At 42.2% G+C, this 18,810-nt stretch overlaps 1 protein-coding gene across 1 annotated transcript in view; it reads left to right on the forward strand.

Moving 5' to 3' along the window:
• LOC138665169 (lysosomal alpha-glucosidase-like) overlaps window positions 1-12,959 on the forward strand; it is an 83,026-nt gene extending 70,067 nt beyond the window's left edge. Inside the window, exons 17-20 of the mRNA XM_069752429.1 lie at window positions 2,493-2,591; window positions 5,031-5,195; window positions 5,286-5,438; window positions 7,284-12,959. Of these exons, the coding sequence (XP_069608530.1) occupies window positions 2,493-2,591; window positions 5,031-5,195; window positions 5,286-5,438; window positions 7,284-7,346 (480 nt within the window). The 3' untranslated portion in view covers window positions 7,347-12,959. The remainder of the gene's footprint in view (window positions 1-2,492; window positions 2,592-5,030; window positions 5,196-5,285; window positions 5,439-7,283) is intronic.
• Window positions 12,960-18,810: the final 5,851 nt, after the last annotated feature.

The following is an 18,810-nucleotide window of genomic DNA, read 5'->3' on the forward strand; positions in this document are numbered from 1 at the left end:
TAACCTAGAGGTCCTCCGATGCTCTGTAAACCAACTGATGCGAGGGAGAGGTACCGCCCTTTTATCTGTTAGGTTTCCTGTCCCTGAAGGGCGGATCCCCTCTCTCCGTAGTGCTGTCATGGGCTCCGAGAAACACCGTTATCGGTGAGTAACTACGACTTTTGCTGGCAAACCCTTTTTGCCACTAAATCAGTAGTGGCTGCAGGTTTTTTTTGGATCTATATAGTCCGTGTTTTTAACTTTTATAACGGTTTTCTTTGGGCACTTACTTGGACATATTGACACTACCTATACAGGTCCTTCTCAAAAAATTAGCATATAGTGTTAAATTTCATTATTTACCATAATGTAATGATTACAATTAAACTTTCATATATTATAGATTCATTATCCACCAACTGAAATTTGTCAGGTCTTTTATTGTTTTAATACTGATGATTTTGGCATACAACTCCTGATAACCCAAAAAACCTGTCTCAATAAATTAGCATATCAAGAAAAGGTTCTCTAAACGACCTATTACCCTAATCTTCTGAATCAACTAATTAACTCTAAACACATGCAAAAGATACCTGAGGCTTTTATAAACTCCCTGCCTGGTTCATTACTCAAAACCCCCATCATGGGTAAGACTAGCGACCTGACAGATGTCAAGAAGGCCATCATTGACACCCTCAAGCAAGAGGGTAAGACCCAGAAAGAAATTTCTCAACAAATAGGCTGTTCCCAGAGTGCTGTATCAAGGCACCTCAATGGTAAGTCTGTTGGAAGGAAACAATGTGGCAGAAAACGCTGTACAACGAGAAGAGGAGACCGGACCCTGAGGAAGATTGTGGAGAAGGACCGATTCCAGACCTTGGGGAACCTGAGGAAGCAGTGGACTGAGTCTGGTGTGGAAACATCCAGAGCCACCGTGCACAGGCGTGTGCAGGAAATGGGCTACAGGTGCCGCATTCCCCAGGTAAAGCCACTTTTGAACCATAAACAGCGGCAGAGGCGCCTGACCTGGGCTACAGAGAAGCAGCACTGGACTGTTGCTAAGTGGTCCCAAGTACTTTTTTCTGATGAAAGCAAATTTTGCATGTCATTCGGAAATCAAGGTGCCAGAGTCTGGAGGAAGACTGGGGAGAAGGAAATGCCAAAATGCCTGAAGTCCAGTGTCAAGTACCCACAGTCAGTGATGGTGTGGGGTGCCATGTCAGCTGCTGGTGTTGGTCCACTGTGTTTCATCAAGGGCAGGGTCAATGCAGCTAGCTATCAGGAGATTTTGGAGCACTTCATGCTTCCATCGGCTGAAATGCTTTATGGAGATGAAGATTTCATTTTTCAGCACGACCTGGCACCTGCTCACAGTGCCAAAACCACTGGTAAATGGTTTACTGACCATGGTATTACTGTGCTCAATTGGCCTGCCAACTCTCCTGACCTGAACCCCATAGAGAATCTGTGGGATATTGTGAAGAGAAAGTTAAGAGACGCAAGACCCAACACTCTGGATGAGCTTAAGGCCGCTATTGAAGCATCCTGGGCCTCCATAACATCTCAGCAGTGTCACAGGCTGATTGCCTCCATGCCACGCCGCATTGAAGCAGTCATTTCTGCCCAAGGATTCCCGACCAAGTATTGAGTGCATAACTGAACATTATTATTTGTTGGTTTTTTTGTTTGTTATTAAAAAACACTTTTATTTGATTGGATGGGTGAAATATGCTAATTTATTGAGACAGGTTTTTTGGGTTATCAGGAGTTGTATGCCAAAATCATCAGTATTAAAACAATAAAAGACCTGACAAATTTCAGCTGGTGGATAATGAATCTATAATATATGAAAGTTTAATTGTAATCATTACATTATGGTAAATAATGAAATTTAACACTATATGCTAATTTTTTGAGAAGGACCTGTATTGCATTTATTTTAGGGAAGTTCTGCCGTGGGGGGATCAACCTTACTTTATGTTTAGGTGTGTTTTCTCATGACCTTAAGATTTCTAGTTCCTTATGATGTCTAGCTTTTTGTTAATTTAATGCTCTTCTCACCTGAAGTATGTCAGAGACACTGATATCAGTGATGCATCACTTATTTGGGCTGCTTGTTGCAGTTTTGTTAAATCAGTGTTTTCTCTCCTGCAGATCTAGCAGTGCTCAGACTGCTGAGCTCTGTATAACTCCGCCCCCACACCACTGATTGGTAGCTTTCCGTGCATGGGTGGAAAGCTACCAATTAGTGATGGGGGCGGGGTTATACAGAGCTCATTAATATAGAGGACTATATGGCAGCAGGTTTACTAGTCCTCTAATGATGATCTGCGGAACAAAAGTGCTTTTTATCAAAACTACAGCAAGCAGCTCAGTAAGTCACAAAAAGCTGGAATTGGGGTTTGCCTCTGCATTACGCTGCTGTCTTAATAGGTGGCAATATCCTTGTCACAGAGTCCCTGTAAAACTATTGTGAATTTTAATATTTACAGGGAATTTCTCTTCTTTTTTAGGGTGTACAAATTCAAGCTAAGGGGCAATGGATCAATCTTCCTGCACCAATGGATACAATTAATGTTCATGTTAGAGGAGGCCATATTTTACCTGTACAGGTAAGAGTAGCAGTAATCTTTCTTAGCTCATTTTTAATGATGGCTGCTTTCTTACTACTGTACTACAGGCAGTGAGGTGCAGTTATGGTAGAGTTTAGTAAGTGTACTTTCCTCCACCATGTCTCCCTTTGGGAGTAATGTTGATAAATCTGCAAGAACACGTACGTCTGAATGAGGTGTTTATCTGTGAATCTGTGATTTTCAGATATAAAACTTTCCCATTAAAATCTATTGTCCTATTCACATGTCTGTTGTTTTTTTTTTTTTTTTTACAGATAGGTTTTTGTCAAAAATCAGGGAAATATGACCGTTTTTGATCAGAGTCATGGATGAAAAATTGCCCGTACAAGGCTATGGAGCCATATAAATCACAGATGGCACATGGATGGCATCAGTATGCCGCCCTTGTGTTGTGTGTTATTAGTATTTTTTTATATGTAAAAATCACTGATGGTAAAAACTGGCACTCTGATTCAAAACATTGATGACACTTAGACCTTTTTTTTTTTTGTGCAGATGACAAAAATCACAGACTTCTTAATGTGGCATTAGAGGGTGAAGATCTGGCATTGTCTCCTAGGTGACTTCACTGTACAAACTTGCTAAGGCTCAAAGGGGCTATCAAGGACTATTTTTTTTTTTACTGAGTGCACAAGAATGAACAGGCATATAGTTGCCTACTACCTGCCTCTTGTGCTCGGCGACGATAGCTGCTAGTACAGAGCGGTCACAGACCGCTCCTGCCGGTGATTCCGCAGCTTCCGCTAACGTCATATTGACAGTGCAGTGACTTCTCTTCTGCTCTGCTCAGGAGCGGTCTATGATTACTCTGAGCTGGTGCCAGATAGAAGAGGCAGGTAGATAGTAACTAGTTAGTAACTACTTGCCTATCCATTTTTGGCTCACAGTAAAAAATATATATATATATTCCTGGATCACCCCTTTTAATAACACCCTTACAACTTTGTGGAGGGAGATCATGACTTGAGCTAGTTAACAAACTATTTGTGCTATATATCTGTGAGGACACACCATTGAGAGGTAAATGGCAACATTTCAGGATTGATTTGCCATCTTAAGATCCAAAATAACTTGCCATTGTTAAAATGAGCTATAAATGTGTAATATGACCGACAGGGACCTGCCTACTTGGCATTCTGCAGATGTAAAGACACCCCCTTGCATGAATGACACAGCACATCATTCCCACTGTATCCTCACGGGCAGACCCTGAACTTGTAATGAGGTGTTTACACATTTTCCCTTTAAAAAAAAAAAAAAAAATGTGTGCCCTGATAAATAATATGGTATATCGCCTGGGTGGCACTGCGCAATGCAGGTAAGCAGGGCACAGGATAGTACAAAAATAGTATTCGTAATCCTGTGAGAAGGATAAAAAAACCCTAGCACCATCATAATGCTGTTGACCTGCAGATTAACCCTATATCTGCAGGTTAATAGCGTTACAGGACCTGACTGCTTCCTGTTAAGTCTGTTAGCAGGATTTCATCCCCCGTCCAAACTGTTTTCATGTGCATGTAGCTCTTCCAAAGACCAGGCCAGCAATACCTTTACATGGCAAGTTTGTTTCTCTGTTATGGAGAACTCGGCATATGAATTGAAAGAGCACATGAGGATGAAAAGCTATGTGAAGATCTGAAGCCTCTGTCACTCCAGCTCTACTCCCCACCCAGTACCGCCTCCTGCTTGACTGAAGTCACACACTGTATGTAGGCTATCAGTCAAGCAGGAGGAAGCGGTGGTGGGCTGGGAATAGAGCTGGAGTGACAGAGGCTTCAGATCTACAAATATTTCTACAACTTTATTTACATAACAAATAAAACTTTGGTTGGTCAGTAACGGTGATATGGACTGGCCATGTAAAGGTATTGCTGGATTTGTCTTTGAAAGAGATACATGTGCATATAGTTTGGGGGGATGGAATCCTGCTGAAAGATTAACTTTAAAAAAAGAAAAACCTCATCAGTGGCGTAACTTGAATATCATGGGCCGCAATGCAAAATCTTCAATAGGACCCCCAGCTATCACGAGACATTTTAATTGGTTTTCATATTGGTTAAAGTGACCCTTTTTTTTTACCCCTTTACTCCAGGTTCCTGGAGTGACTGCGACTCCTGCCCCCCAAATTCTTACTAAAACAGACCAGAAATCCTTGACAGTCGGGGGCATCAGTATGAGTATTCCCATAATCTAACAATGCCGGAGCATCTTTTCGTATAATAATGTCATGCTGCTCCGCTATTCCTATAGACATGTATGAATGGATTGGCAGCTGGATGTCCCCCCTGAAGGTCACTGTATACCCTCACAATGTCCAATCAAGGGTAACTGGACACATCCCCATTTATCAAGGGACAGAGTTCATAAATCTCATTGTATTCGTGGGAACTCGGCTTCACCTCTGTTCTCTCTATGCAGGTACCGGGCCTGACTACAGAGGAGACCCGCAAGAACTGTCTGACTCTGGTGGTGGCCCTTACACCAGAGGGATTTGCCCGAGGAGATCTCTTCTGGGATGATGGAGACAGTTTAGGAACTTTTGAAAGGATGGATTACACTCAAGTCTTGTTTATTGCTACAAATGTATGTAATGTGTCGGCCAATGTTCCTAAAGGTTATATTACCTTTTAGGATGTGATGATACTATAAGCGAATTCTGGCTCTTTGTCGCAGAATGCACTAGTGAGTGAAGTGATGCACTTGAACAGTGAAGCAGACGGCCTCAAACTGGCATCGGTGCAAGTATTTGGCATTCCAGACCCACCCAAGAAGGTGCTGGTTAACCAGGTGCCCACCAAAGAGTTTGCATTCAGATCAGATACCAAGGTATTGAACGCTACAGTTTTTTACATAATATTCAGTGATTTTAGAATAGAATAATGTCTTTGCTCATATTGTTCTTGTATCGGACTGACCCAGGTAGATTTGACAGAGATATCTCCCTATAGAAGAATTTAAGTATTTCTTCCTGCACCTTTTGTACAAATAAAAGTAAATCCAAGGGGTTATCCGCTAACTTATATTAATAGCATATCCTTAGAATAGGTCATCCGTATGCTATCGGTGTGGGTACGACACCTGCTGCCACCGGCGGCTGGAAGTGATTAGTTGTGGAGTGGGACTACACAGCTACATAAACTGTAGTGGCCGCAGCAGGGTACTGCAGATCCGTACAAAATCAATAGGTGTAGACCTGCAGTTACCCTCCACAACTGGGCACATCCAGTTCTCGCTGGCACAAAGAACAGCAGATCGGCGGGGTGTGGGTGTCGCACCCCCATCGATCTGATAATGATGACCTATCTGAAGGATAGGCCATAAATATAAAGTCCCAGACTACCACTTTAAGAAAAACAAAATAGTTATGTAGGACATGGTTAGGAAAAAATAAAACCACAATTATTCGAGCCAATGCAAAAAAAAAAAAAAATCAATCCCATGAAACTGGCCAAACAAAAGATATGACCAAACAGTTGCAGGAATCACAGTATAAGTCTGGAATTCCAAAATCTATACCAGTGATGGCCACAAGAGGGCATAAACACACCTCTTGTGGCCTTATTGATATTAATTTCCACTGCACGTTACAGACATTATGAGCCCCGATGGGGACAGTGATGATGATCTAAATTCAATATGTATTTGAAGTTTGGGAGGAAACCAGAGTAAAAGAAACTCATACAAGCACATACATCCTTGGTGGGATAAAAGGGCTAAAAGGCTACAGTGCTATCCACTGTGATAAGTATATTCTTTTATTTTATGTGAACTTTCATGTGTTTTGATTTTTTTTTTTTGTAATGTTTTTTTTCTTTTCTTGAATTTGATTAACTGTTAGTTTTAAAGCAATTCCGTGTTTTGTTGGTATTCTGTAATGCGATCTATTCATGAAGGTAATAGGTATGGATAGTGTCTGTAAATGGGAACCTCCAGAGTTTCTGTATGACCTACAGGTGAGTAGCATTTTAATCATGCTGTGTAGCTGGAACAGCGTCTACAGGGAGAAGATGCATTTATATTTTTATAGCGACTCTGTCGGCACAGAAAGACTGGTAAAACCGCATACAGGCGCTCGGCGCACCATTGGTGAAGTCAAACATTTGAGGGCACCTAGCCACCTGCTTTTTTTCCCGCTATCTCCACCACCCTCCTCCTCTTTCACAGCTCTGTCTTTATTGAGCTTGAGAAGGACAGAAATGGATGGATATCTAGTAGGTGGGAAGGTGCCCTTAAATGTTTGGCTGCACCAAGGGGGTGGTGGGAAGCGCCTGTACTTTGTGAGCACAGAATGACTGTTCAAACCAACTACCTTTCATGCGGCTGCTCACTTGGTCATCGGGGCGGTGCAGGGGGCTGTGACTGTCATCGCTGGCTACAATCTGTAAACCCTCCTATGGCTGATGGGCTGTTACACGAGGTACAGGGGGTGATTACAGCATGCAGTGAGTGGTTACTGTTACACCCCTGCACCGCCCCGATGACTGGTAGCGAGCAGCTGCAGGGAGAACATAACTCCATGTTCTCCCTGTAGCTCCTGTTCCATTACACCACCAACTATGATTAGTGTACACATTACCCCTTTATCTGCAGCTAAATGGCATATTGTTAGTTGACCGGTTCCCTTTAATTACTCTTGGATTTAAAGTACTAATAATCATTTATATTTCACAGGTTTTGACCATATCAAAGCTCAATCTACAAATAGGATCTCAGTTTGCAATTACATGGTCTTGATGCTGCTGCTCAAACTCCGAAAAAGTGAAGTCTTCAAAGTCCAGAAACTGTAATATTTGATGTGTTTTTATCTTTCAAGATATTGATTTGCATTCTTTAATGTTACATAGGACTTCCGGAAAGTCTTTGCTTTGAAGGTTCAAATTGAGATTTTCACAGTTCAAAAACTATTATTTTGAAATTGATTTGGTGGAAGAATAAAATAGTGCTATAGAAATAATACTAGAATGTAAAGGGGACCTGTCACCATATTTTACCATTACAAAACTGCCTATATTGTTAAATAGATCTTAGACCTGATCAGGCTGATGTATTTACTTTGAAAATCCACATCAGAATGGTTGTACTATCTTGCATACTGAGCATTGAGAGATTTCAGCAGGGAGGAGAGACACTGAGGAGCTGTCATTCAGGCCGATTTGGAGATAAAGGTTAGACTTTTTTTCAAAGAGTTCTACACAGTCATTCTGATTTACATTTTCAAACAAAATACACCAGCTCATCTTCATCAGGTCTTAAGGGTCTATTACAGTTGTGGCCAAAAGTATTGACAGGTTTCTTCCTGAAAATGATTGCAATCAAATTCTTTGGTATTATTATCTTCATTTAATTTGTCTTCAATGAAAAAACACAGTAGAGATTGAAGCAAAAAGCAAAACATTGATCATTTCACACAAAACTCCAAAAATGGTCCAAACAAAAGTATTGGCACCCTCAGCCTAATACTTGGTTGCACAACCTTTAGCCAAAATAACTGCGACCAACCGCTTCCGGTAACCATCAATGAGTTTCTTACAATGCTCTGCTGGAATTTTAGACCATTCTTCTTTGGCAAACTGCTCCAGGTCCCTGATATTTGAAGGGTGCCTTCTCCAAACTGCCATTTTTGGATCTCTCCGCAGGTTTCTATGGGATTCAGGTCTGGACTCATTGCTGGCCACCTTAGAAGTCTCCAGTGCTTTCTCTCAAACCATTTTCTAGTGCTTTTTGAAGTGTGTTTTGGGTCATTGTCCTGCTGGAAGACCCATGACCTCTGAGGGAGACCCAGCTTTCTCACACTGGGCCCTACATTATGCTGCAAAATTTGTTGGTAGTCTTCAGACTTCGTAACGCCATACACACGGTCAAGCAGTCCAGTGCCAGAGGCAGCAAAGCAACCCTAAAACATCAGGGAACCTACGCCATGTTTGACTGTAGGGACCGTGTTCTTTTCTTTAATGCCTCTTTTTTTCTCCTGTAAACTCTATGTTGATGCCTTTGCACAAAAAGCTCTACTTTTGTCTCATCTGACCAGAGAACATTCTTCCAAAACGTTTTAGGCTTTTTCAGGTAAGTTTTGGCAAACTCCAGCCTGGCTTTTTTATGTCTCGGGGTAAGAAGTGGGGTCTTCCTGGGTCTCCTACCATACAGTCCCTTTTCATTCAGACGCCGACGGATAGTATGGGTTGACACTGTTGTACCCTCAGACTGCAGGGCAGCTTGAACCTGTTTAGATGTTAGTCTAGGTTCTTTATCCAACATCCGCACAATCTTGCGTTGAAATCTCTTGTCAATTTTTTTTTCCGTACACATCTAGGGAGGTTAGCCACAGTGCCATGGGCTTTACACTTCTTGATGACACTGCGCACGGTAGACACAGGAACATTCAGGTCTTTGGAGATGGACTTGTAGCCTTGAGATTGCTCATGCTTCCTCACAATTTGGTTTCTCAACTCCTCAGACAGTTCTTTGGTCTTCTTTCTTTTCTCCATGCTCAATGTGTACACACAAGGACACAGGACAGAGGTTGAGTCAACTTTAATCCATGTCAACTGGCTGCAAGTGTGATTTAGTTATTGCCAACACCTGTTAGGTGCCACAGGTAAGTTACAGGTGCTGTAAATTACACAAATTAGAGAAGCATCACATGATTTTTCGAACAGTGCCAATACTTTTGTCCACCCCCTTTTTATGTTTGGTGTGGAATTATATCCAATTTGGCTTTAGGACAATTCTTTTTGTGTTTTTTCATTTAAGACAAATTAAATGAAGATAGTAATAACAAAGAATTTGTGTTTGCAATCATTTTCAGGAAGAAACTGAGTATTATCTGACAGAATTGCAGGGGTGTCAATACTTTTGGTCACAACTGTATAATATCGTATGCAGGTTGTATTGTGAAATTTGATCACAGGTCTGCTTTGATTACTCAACTTAAAAAAAAAAAAAAAAAAAAAATAAATAAATAAATAAAATAATAATAATAAAAAAATAAATTTTGCGTTTTTAGCATGTATGACAAATGTGAATACGCCGGATAGATGCGGGTCCCACCTTAAGCCTGAGCTAAGAGAATGTCAATTCCATATTCGTTCCGCTATTCTTTGTATACTTGAAATATATGTAGAGTGCCGCAGGGAATTGGTGAACGTCTGTCACTGGACTCCTGTTCTCTCCCCAGCTCTGATACCATCACCTATCTGCTATTTAGGGCATGTTCTGTGGCTCTTCCATAAATGCCCAAAATGGAAATATCATTTTAAGTCTATTGCACTGGATTTGCATCAAAATGGTGCTGTAAATGTACTTCTTACCATCCTGTATCTTACCTTGCTTTTATTTTCCATGTGTTACATTGGAGAAAAAAATATACCGTATATATGTATTGAAGTCTCCTTTTTTGGCTACAATGTACTAGTGCTGGGTTGGCAAACTACTTTTGGTGTCCACTTTTTTATTCAATTATCTTATCAGGACAGCCCTGTCTGTATGACCTGTCAGAAGACCCCTGCTCTTAATGATGGCCATATGCTCTCCTATTGGGTAAAACTAGAGTATCAGTCTCTTTCACAGCCGCAGACCCAACCCATCAATGAATGGCCACCATGTAATGCCACTTCTCCTTTCAGCTGTTGCAGGGCGAATACCATATTTTGCGGATTATAAGACACACTCCAAATTTTGAGGAGAAAAATGGGGAAAAAAAAAAACTTCAAAAATAAAATAAAATGAAGGTGCTTCTTATAATCCATGCGTCTTATTGCTTAGGCTTCTTTCACACTTCAGTTGTTTGGCGTCAGTCTGCTCCGACATAGTGACAGATCGACGAATCCGTCACAATTGTTGAGAAAACTGTTCTAACGGATCCGTTTTTTTGAGGGATCCGTTACTTGGGGGTTGTCAGGGAAAATTATCTACTTTTTGGAGCATGCGCAATTGGAACAGCGGATTGGGGCGATGGATCCGCCGAAATGACGGTCGCGACGGATCCGTCGCCCATAGGCGGCCATTCTATAGAATGGCGGACGTGACGGATCCGTCGCGAACCGCCATTTCGGCGTAGATAAAAAACGTTATAATGTCCGTCAATGTCTAGATGACGTCCGCCAAATCTCAACGGATCCGTCACATGGCGGATGGAACGGACGACCATCCGCCACAATCCGTCGCTAATGTATGTCTATGGGAAAATAGCGGATCCGCCCAAAAAAAATGGCGGATCCGCTATTTGAGGAAAATGGCGGTTTCAGACTGACGCCAAAAGACTGAAGTGTGAAAGAGGCCTCACCGGGGGGTGGTGGCTGCGGTGAAGCGGGGCCCCAGGGTCGCTGCTGGAGGAGGCAAGAGTGGAGTGTTGCTGTAGGCCGCATGCTGGGATGAAGGGGTGTTTGGATTTGCGGCGCGCTGCTTCGAGTGTTCAGTGCTGTGGGGGCTCTGCCGACATTTTGTGAAAGCCCAGAGGCCCTGCACTTACATGGTTTACTGTGGGGTGGACTCCGGGAAAATGGCTGCTGGGGCGGCGCATGCACAGATGGAGATCTCGGCACCAAGCTCTCGGGAGATGAAATCTCAGGACACAGGTTTTACAGACCGTGTCCTCACTATAACGTGGCAATAGGTGGGTCACAATTTTGACTAATAGTTACATCTATTTATATACCTCACATGATGTATATCTCCCACACAGGTCCTACATATCAGTAAATGTTTCCCTTGCGGTATTTCTTTCTTACAAGCAGTCAGATAGGTCCCTTTCCTCTTTACGTTCATCTATTATCTTGTTCTTTTGATTGTTTGATTTTATACCCCAGGATAGGGGGATTTGCATATGATAGTTGAATTCTACATTATATTCAGTTGTGCTCAAAAGTTTACATATCTTGGCAGAATTTTTCGATTTCTTGGCCTTTTTTCAGAGAATATGAATGTTAATACCAAACCTTTTCTCCACTCATGGTTAGTGGTTGGGTGAAGCCCATTTATTATTAAACTACTGTTTTTTCTCAGTTGTTTTTGACAACCCAAAACATCCAAATTACCCTGATCAAAAGTTCACATACCCTGGTGATTTTGGCCTGATAATATGCACGGAAATTGACACAAATGGGTTTGAACGGCTACTAAAGGCAACATCCTCATCTGTGACCTGTTTGCTTGTAATCAGGGTGAGTGCATAAAAGCTGAGAGTTTCTGGGATCCAGACACTCTTGCATCTCTCATCCAGCCACTGACGTTTCTGGATTGATGGAGGTGGGATCGCTGTTTTGCGAATGTGTGAGCTGCCTTAAAGGCACAGGAAACTTGGTCAAAGTTGAAGGAAAGATGAATGCAGCACGTTATCCGCAAATAATGGAGGCAAATTTGCACTCATCAGCCTGGAAGCTACACATGGGACGTATTTTGACGTTCCAACATGACAGTGATTCAAAACACAAGGCCAAGTCAACCTGTCATTAGCTACAGCAGAACAAAGTGAAGGTTCTGGAGTGGCCATCCCAGTCTCCTGACCTCAGTATCATTGAGCCACTCTGGGGAGATCTCAAGCGTGCAGTTCATGGTAGACAGCCCAGGAATTTACAGGAACTGGAGGCTTTTTGCCAAGAAAAGTGGGCAGCTTTAGCATCTGAGAAAATAAAGGACCTCATCCACAACTACCACAAAAGACTTCAAGTTGTCATTGATGTTAGAGGGGGCAATACACGGTATTAACCCTGCTGTTCTGTTCGGTCTGGGGAGACCTATTTTGAACTTTGGTATTTTTTGGGGTGTTCAAGATGCGGTTCTGAAACTTGTGGTTGATTGACTTAAATGAGGATGGGTCGGTCGGCCACGGGTTTCAGAGCCGCATCTTGAATATTTTAAAGAATATTGAAGTTCAAAGTCGGTCATTTTTGACCAACAGAACAGCAGGGTTAAGAAATGGGGTATGCGAACTTTTGATCAGGGTCATATGGATGTTTTGGGTTGTCATTATGATTTAAAAAAGAGAAAACGCAGTAGTTTGACAATAAATGGCTTCACCCAACCACTAACCATGAGTGGAGAAAAAGTTTTGGTGTTTTCTTTCATATTCTCTGAAAAAAGGCCGAGAAAGCAAATATTCTGCTGGGGTATGTAAACTTTTGAGCACAAATGTATTGTGATCCTCTGATATTACCCATCTCCAGATGGGAAATCTTTGTTTTTTTTTTTTGCTTTTGCTGCACACATGATGTTGATGTTACAGTAATACCTGATTGATACCCTGTATTTACTTATATGTTTAGTACTCTGAAGAACGTCGTCATATGACCGAAACGTTTGAAATTGATGTACTATCCCTGGACCGCATTAAATCTTTCTATTGAACATTAAGTTGAGTCCAAGTTTCATTACATTATGTTTGTAATTGCAAGCTGCTTCAATGCACCCATACTCCGCTGTCAGAGTACATCAATTAACTCTGGCGCCACCACTGTTACCGGTATATTCATAATTAGTTTATAATCCACCAGCGTTTCAATTCTCATTATGTTTGCTTATTATTTTCTTATGACATATAACATTAAAGCTATGGTAGACATCTAATCATATGTTCAGTCTTATACAAACAGGATGGCCATACAGGTTAATTATATTTATTCTAAACTGGGTAAAGTGAAGAAGCAGAATATCGGCATTAACCCTTACCCTAGCAATCCAAACAGTCCCTTGTCAGGAGGTACTTTCAGAAGCCAAAGGCACTAATGGGAGTCATGTAGCCCTCTCAGGCACCCAAGGCTCAACCAATGTGTCCATAAAGGTAAATCCGGGTGTGAGTATATGTATCCACAACATAATATAACCCCACACGGCAAACTTCAAATCATTTATTTTTTGTTAATTGATATTGGCTGGCAGTCTATGACAATACGTAGATCACCATTATTTACACACAAATTTTTTTTAATAAAAATAAAAAAATAATCAACATTGTGCTTATTATAGCAATTTAATATCTATCAATTGCAAATTGTAGGTTGCACTACAAATACTTTAAAAACTCATATTGGAAGACCTTTATCAGATGCGGTTAGAAAACTAACTAAAAAAAGTTCAGCTGCATCTAGACATTTTAGCCTTAAACATAATGGTGATGTTACTGCATGCCTTTACAGGCATAGAGAAAATTTAAAAACCCGCAAGAGGAGGAGATATGCATAAGATTCTTTTAAATCGTGAAGCCTGGAGATATTCGCATTGGGAACTAGAATACCGCAAGCGCTTAATATCAAACACAATTTAATTTACCATAACATGTACTTCCAAGATATACTTCCTGTATATTTTTCAGGCATTATATCTTCCTCATTAACTCTGAATTTTATATTCTGATATAGTTGGTAACAAGGTGGCACGGGGTGGTAGTCGTGGGTGAGTCCACCAAGGCACAGTTAGGAAGCATCCAGGCCCCTTGTACATAAAAAGACAGACAAAGTCCCTGTTCTGCAGCACAGTCATCTAGCATATGGTTGCTCCCAACACTGGAATGGCGTCCTCCGGATACACCACACACCACGCTTCAGTTCCAACATTAACAAACTTTTTAATAGGGGTGGGGTAAATGAGGTAAAACTTCATGTTCTTTCCCTATGAAGCTCTGTTACAAGATTAGCTCCCATCCGATTCCTGGGAACTGACAGTCCTTCGGTGGGCACTTCCACAGTCCCTGTTTAAACTGCCCGGCAGTCTTCGGCAGTGGCTTATCCTCCTCAAGGGGTATATCCTACTCCAGTCAGTGGAGCATGTCCTGCCATGGGCAAGCCTGTCCGGACTCTGCTCCAGGAGCAGGAAATTGCTGCTTTTTGCATCCTGCTGGGCCAACCCCCTTTTGTTAACCTGTTCTAACCCTGAACTAATTACATACATGTTGTACAATACAGTAAACAGTAGTACCATCTCAGACACATTAATAAAACATCAATACACAATGTTTACATATTGACTAATAGCCAAACCGTCAGGGCACCGCATGGGGCACACATGCCCAGCATATAGGAGAGCTGAGGCAACTGACGGTCTCTGCCACCTCCTTACAACATCAGAGACTCCTTTCAACTCCCGCTGGATAAGAAGAGCATTTACGTGGACAAAATCATGGACTGCTAATTTGATGAACACCCATATATTCTATGTGACATTACGTATATTGTTGGATTTTATATTATTGCATAATTCAACTATAAATGTAAATGTTATCTAGTAAGTGGTACACATATGTACAGTACAGACCAAAAGTTTGGACACACCTCATTTAAAGATTTTTCTCTTATTTTCATGACTATGAAAATTGTACATTCACACTGAAGGCATCAAAACTATGAATTAACACATGTGGAATTATATTAAGTGTGAAACAACTGAAATTATGTCTTATATTCTAGGTTCTTCAATGTAGCCACCTTTTGCTTTGATAACTGCTTTGCATACTCTTGGCATTCTCTTGATGAACTTCAAGAGGTAGTCACTGGGAATGGTCTTCCAACAATCTTGAAGGAGTTCCCAGAGATGCTTAGCACTTGTTGGCCCTTTTGCCTTCACTCTGCGGTCCAGCTCACCCCAAACCATCTCGATTGGGTTCATGTTTGGTGACTGTGGAGGCCAGGTCATCTGGCGTAGCACCCCATCACTCTCCTTCTTGGTCAAATAGCTCTTACACAGCCTGGAAGTGTGTTTGGGGTCATTGTCGTGTTGAAAAATAAATGATGGTCCAACTAAACGCAAACCGGATGGAATAGCATGCCGCTGCAAGATGCTGTTGTAGCCATGCTGGTTCAGTATGCCTTCAATTTTGAACAAATCCCCAACAGTGTCACCAGCAAAGCACCATCACACCTCCTCCTCCATGCTTCATGGTGGGAACCAGGCATGTAGAGTCCATCCGTTCACCTTTTCTTTTCAAAAAGACATGTTGGTTGGAACCAAAGATCTCAAATTTGGACTCATCAGACCAAAGCACAGATTTCCACTGGTCTAATGTCCATTCCTTGTGTTCTTTAGCCCAAACAAGTCTCCTCTGCTTGTTGCCTGTCCTTAGCAGTGGTTTCCTAGCAGCTATTTTACCATGAAGGCCTGCTGCACAAAGTCTCCTCTTAACAGTTGTTGTAGAGATGTGACTGCTGCTAGAACTCTGTGTGGCATTGACCTGGTCTCTAATCTGAGCTGCTGTTAACCTGCGATTTCTGAGGCTGGTGACTCGGATAAACTTATCCTAAGAAGCACTTGGGGACAACAAACAAAAAAAGTTTTCCCAATTTTTCGGACTGACTGACCTTCATTTCTCAAAGTAATGATGGCCACTCGTTTTTCTTTACTTAGCTGCTTTTTTCTTGCCATAATACAAATTCTAAGGGTATGTTTCCACGTTCAGGAAATGCTACGTGTTTGACGCTGCATAGACACGCAGCGTCAAACACGCAGCGTCCAGATGTTACAGCATAGTGGAGGGGATTTAATGAAATCCCGTCTCCACTATGTGTGGTAACACGCATCCGGCGGCCCTGCGATTCCGGACATGCGGCGCGTCTTTTTAGATCTCAGCATGTCCGTTATACCTTGCAGTGGCGCAGCATCGCCCCAAGGTAAACACCGGGCCCTATATGTAGGGTGCGATGATACCGGATTTGTGCAATGAACACATCCGGCATCATTGCATCCTTAGAAGGGGGCGGAGCTTTGGGCGGAGCGATTTTGCTGCTCTGTCCAAACCGCCGGCCATCCTGAACGTGGACACTTACCCTGACAGTCTATTCAGTAGGACTATCAGCTGTGTATCCACCAGACTCCTGCACAACACAACTGATGGTCCCAACACCATTTATAAGGCAAGAAATCCCACTTATTAAACCTGACAGGGCACACCTGTGAAGTGAAAACCATTCCCGGTGACTACCTCTTAAAGCCCATCAAGAGAATGCCAAGAGTGTGCAAAGCAGTCATCAAAGCACAAGGTGGCTACTTTGAAGAACCTGGAATATAAGACATAATTTCAGGTGTTTCACTCTTTTTTGTTAAGTACGGTATATAATTCCACATGTGTTAATTCATAGTTTTGATGCCTTCAGTGTGAATGTATAATTTTCATAGTCATTTAAAATTCAGAAAAATCTTTAATTGAGGTGTGCCCAAACTTTTGGTCTGTACTGTGTATGTTTTTCCTAATTACGAATTTGTATGTTTGTGATTGGAGGATTTCTATCACATGACAAACAGGATTTGACATACCGTATATACTCGAGTATAAGCTGAGATTTTCAGCCCATTTTTGGGGGCTGAAAGTCCCCCTCTCGGCTTATACTCGAGTCCTACCCAGGGGTCGGCAGGGGAGGGGGAGCGGAGGCTGTCTAATTATGCTCACCTGCTCCTGGCACGTTCCCTGCAGGTCCCTGGCTGCCCGGCGCCCCAGCTTCTTCCTGTACTGAGCGGTCACATGGTACTGCTCATTATAGTAATGAACATGCGGCTCCACCTCCCATAGGGGTGGAGCTGCATATTCATTACTGTAATGAGCGGTAACAGTGACCGCTCAGTACAGGGAGAAGCTGCAGCGCCGGGGAAGCAGGGACGCAGCGCCAGGACCAGGTGAGTATACAGGGAGGGGAGCGCTGTGCGATATTCACCTGCTCCTCGTTCCGCTGCCGCTCCGTCTTCAGCGTCTTCTGCAGTGACGCTCAGGTGAGAGGGCGCGATGACGTGGTTAGTGCGCGCCCTCTGCCTGAACGTCAGTGCAGAAGACGCTGAAGATTGAGCAGCGCCGGAACGAAGGCAGGTGAATATTGAAAGTGCCGGGGGCCTGAGCGACAGAGAGGTGAGCATGCGATTTTTTTTTTTTTTTTTTTTTTTTTTTTTCTTTTTATCGCAGCAACAGCAAATGGGGCCATAACGTTTGTGCAGCACTATATGGGGCAAATGTCTGTATGGGGCATCTTATGGGGCCATAACGTTTGTGCAGCACTATATGGGGCAAGTGTCTGTATGGGGCCATAACGTTTGTGCTGCATTATATGAGGCAAGTGTCTGTATGGAGCATCTTATGGGGCAATAACGTTTGTGTAGCACTATAATGGGGCAAGTGTCTGTATGGGGCCATAACGTTTGTGCTGCATTATATGAGGCAAGTGTCTGTATGGAGCATCTTATGGGGCAATAACGTTTGTGTAGCACTATAATGGGGCAAGTGTCTGTATGGAGCCATAATCAACGTTTGTGCAGCATTGTATGGGGCAAGTGTCTGTATGGGGCATCTTATGGGGCCATAATCAAGGTTTGTGCAGCATTATATGGGGCAAATATCTTTATGGAGCATCTTATGGGGCCATAATCAACATTTGTGCAGCATTATATTGGGCAAATGTGTCTATGGAGCGTCTTATGGGGCCATTATTAACCTTTATGCAGGATTATATGGGGCATATTTTAATATGGAGCATCTTATGGGGCCATCATAAACTTTATGGAGCATTATATGGGGCTTCTGATTCAGTATGGGCTTAACCTACTGATGTCTCAATTAATTTTACTTTTATTGGTATCCTTTTTTTACTTTTGAAATTTACCGGTAGCTGCTGCATTTTCCACCCAAGGCTTATACTCGAGCCATTAAGTTTTCCCAGTTTTTTGTGGCACAATTAGGGGGGTCGGCTTATACTTGAGTATATACGGTATATAGCTAGTCATTGTTTTAACTTGTATGCAATGAATAGGAATCGACTTCTGAAACGCATTGGCATATTTTTTTTTGTCTTGCCCTTGGTGCGACTTTTATGAACTATTTTCAATACTTTTTTTTTTTTTTACGCTGGATTTTCCCCATTATTCTCCATGGTTCCTTTGACTGCAGCACTGCAGGGTCCTTGTGTGGTTATCTCTGTGTTATATTTTGTTCCAGACGCGGCGGTTGCAATTTGTTTTGTTGTTACATATAAGCTGCATTTTTAGTGGTGAAACTAAATATTTTTTTCAAAATTTTATTGAACTTTTTTTCACATTTTGTACATCGTCCCACCACAGGACTGTAATATTTTTCTGTCTGATCGCTGGTTTTATACTTCTGTACTGCATGTGACCCGTCAGATTCACACACATATTCAGCCTGCTTATGGCAGGGGCTAATTGGCCACTGTGGCAATAACTTGGATTGCCATGACAACTATCAGGACCGACAATTGTGATTGTAGGGTTAAAGAGA

The sequence above is a fragment of the Ranitomeya imitator genome, chromosome 2 (genome assembly GCF_032444005.1).
Source record: "Ranitomeya imitator isolate aRanImi1 chromosome 2, aRanImi1.pri, whole genome shotgun sequence".
NCBI lineage: Eukaryota > Metazoa > Chordata > Amphibia > Anura > Dendrobatidae > Ranitomeya > Ranitomeya imitator.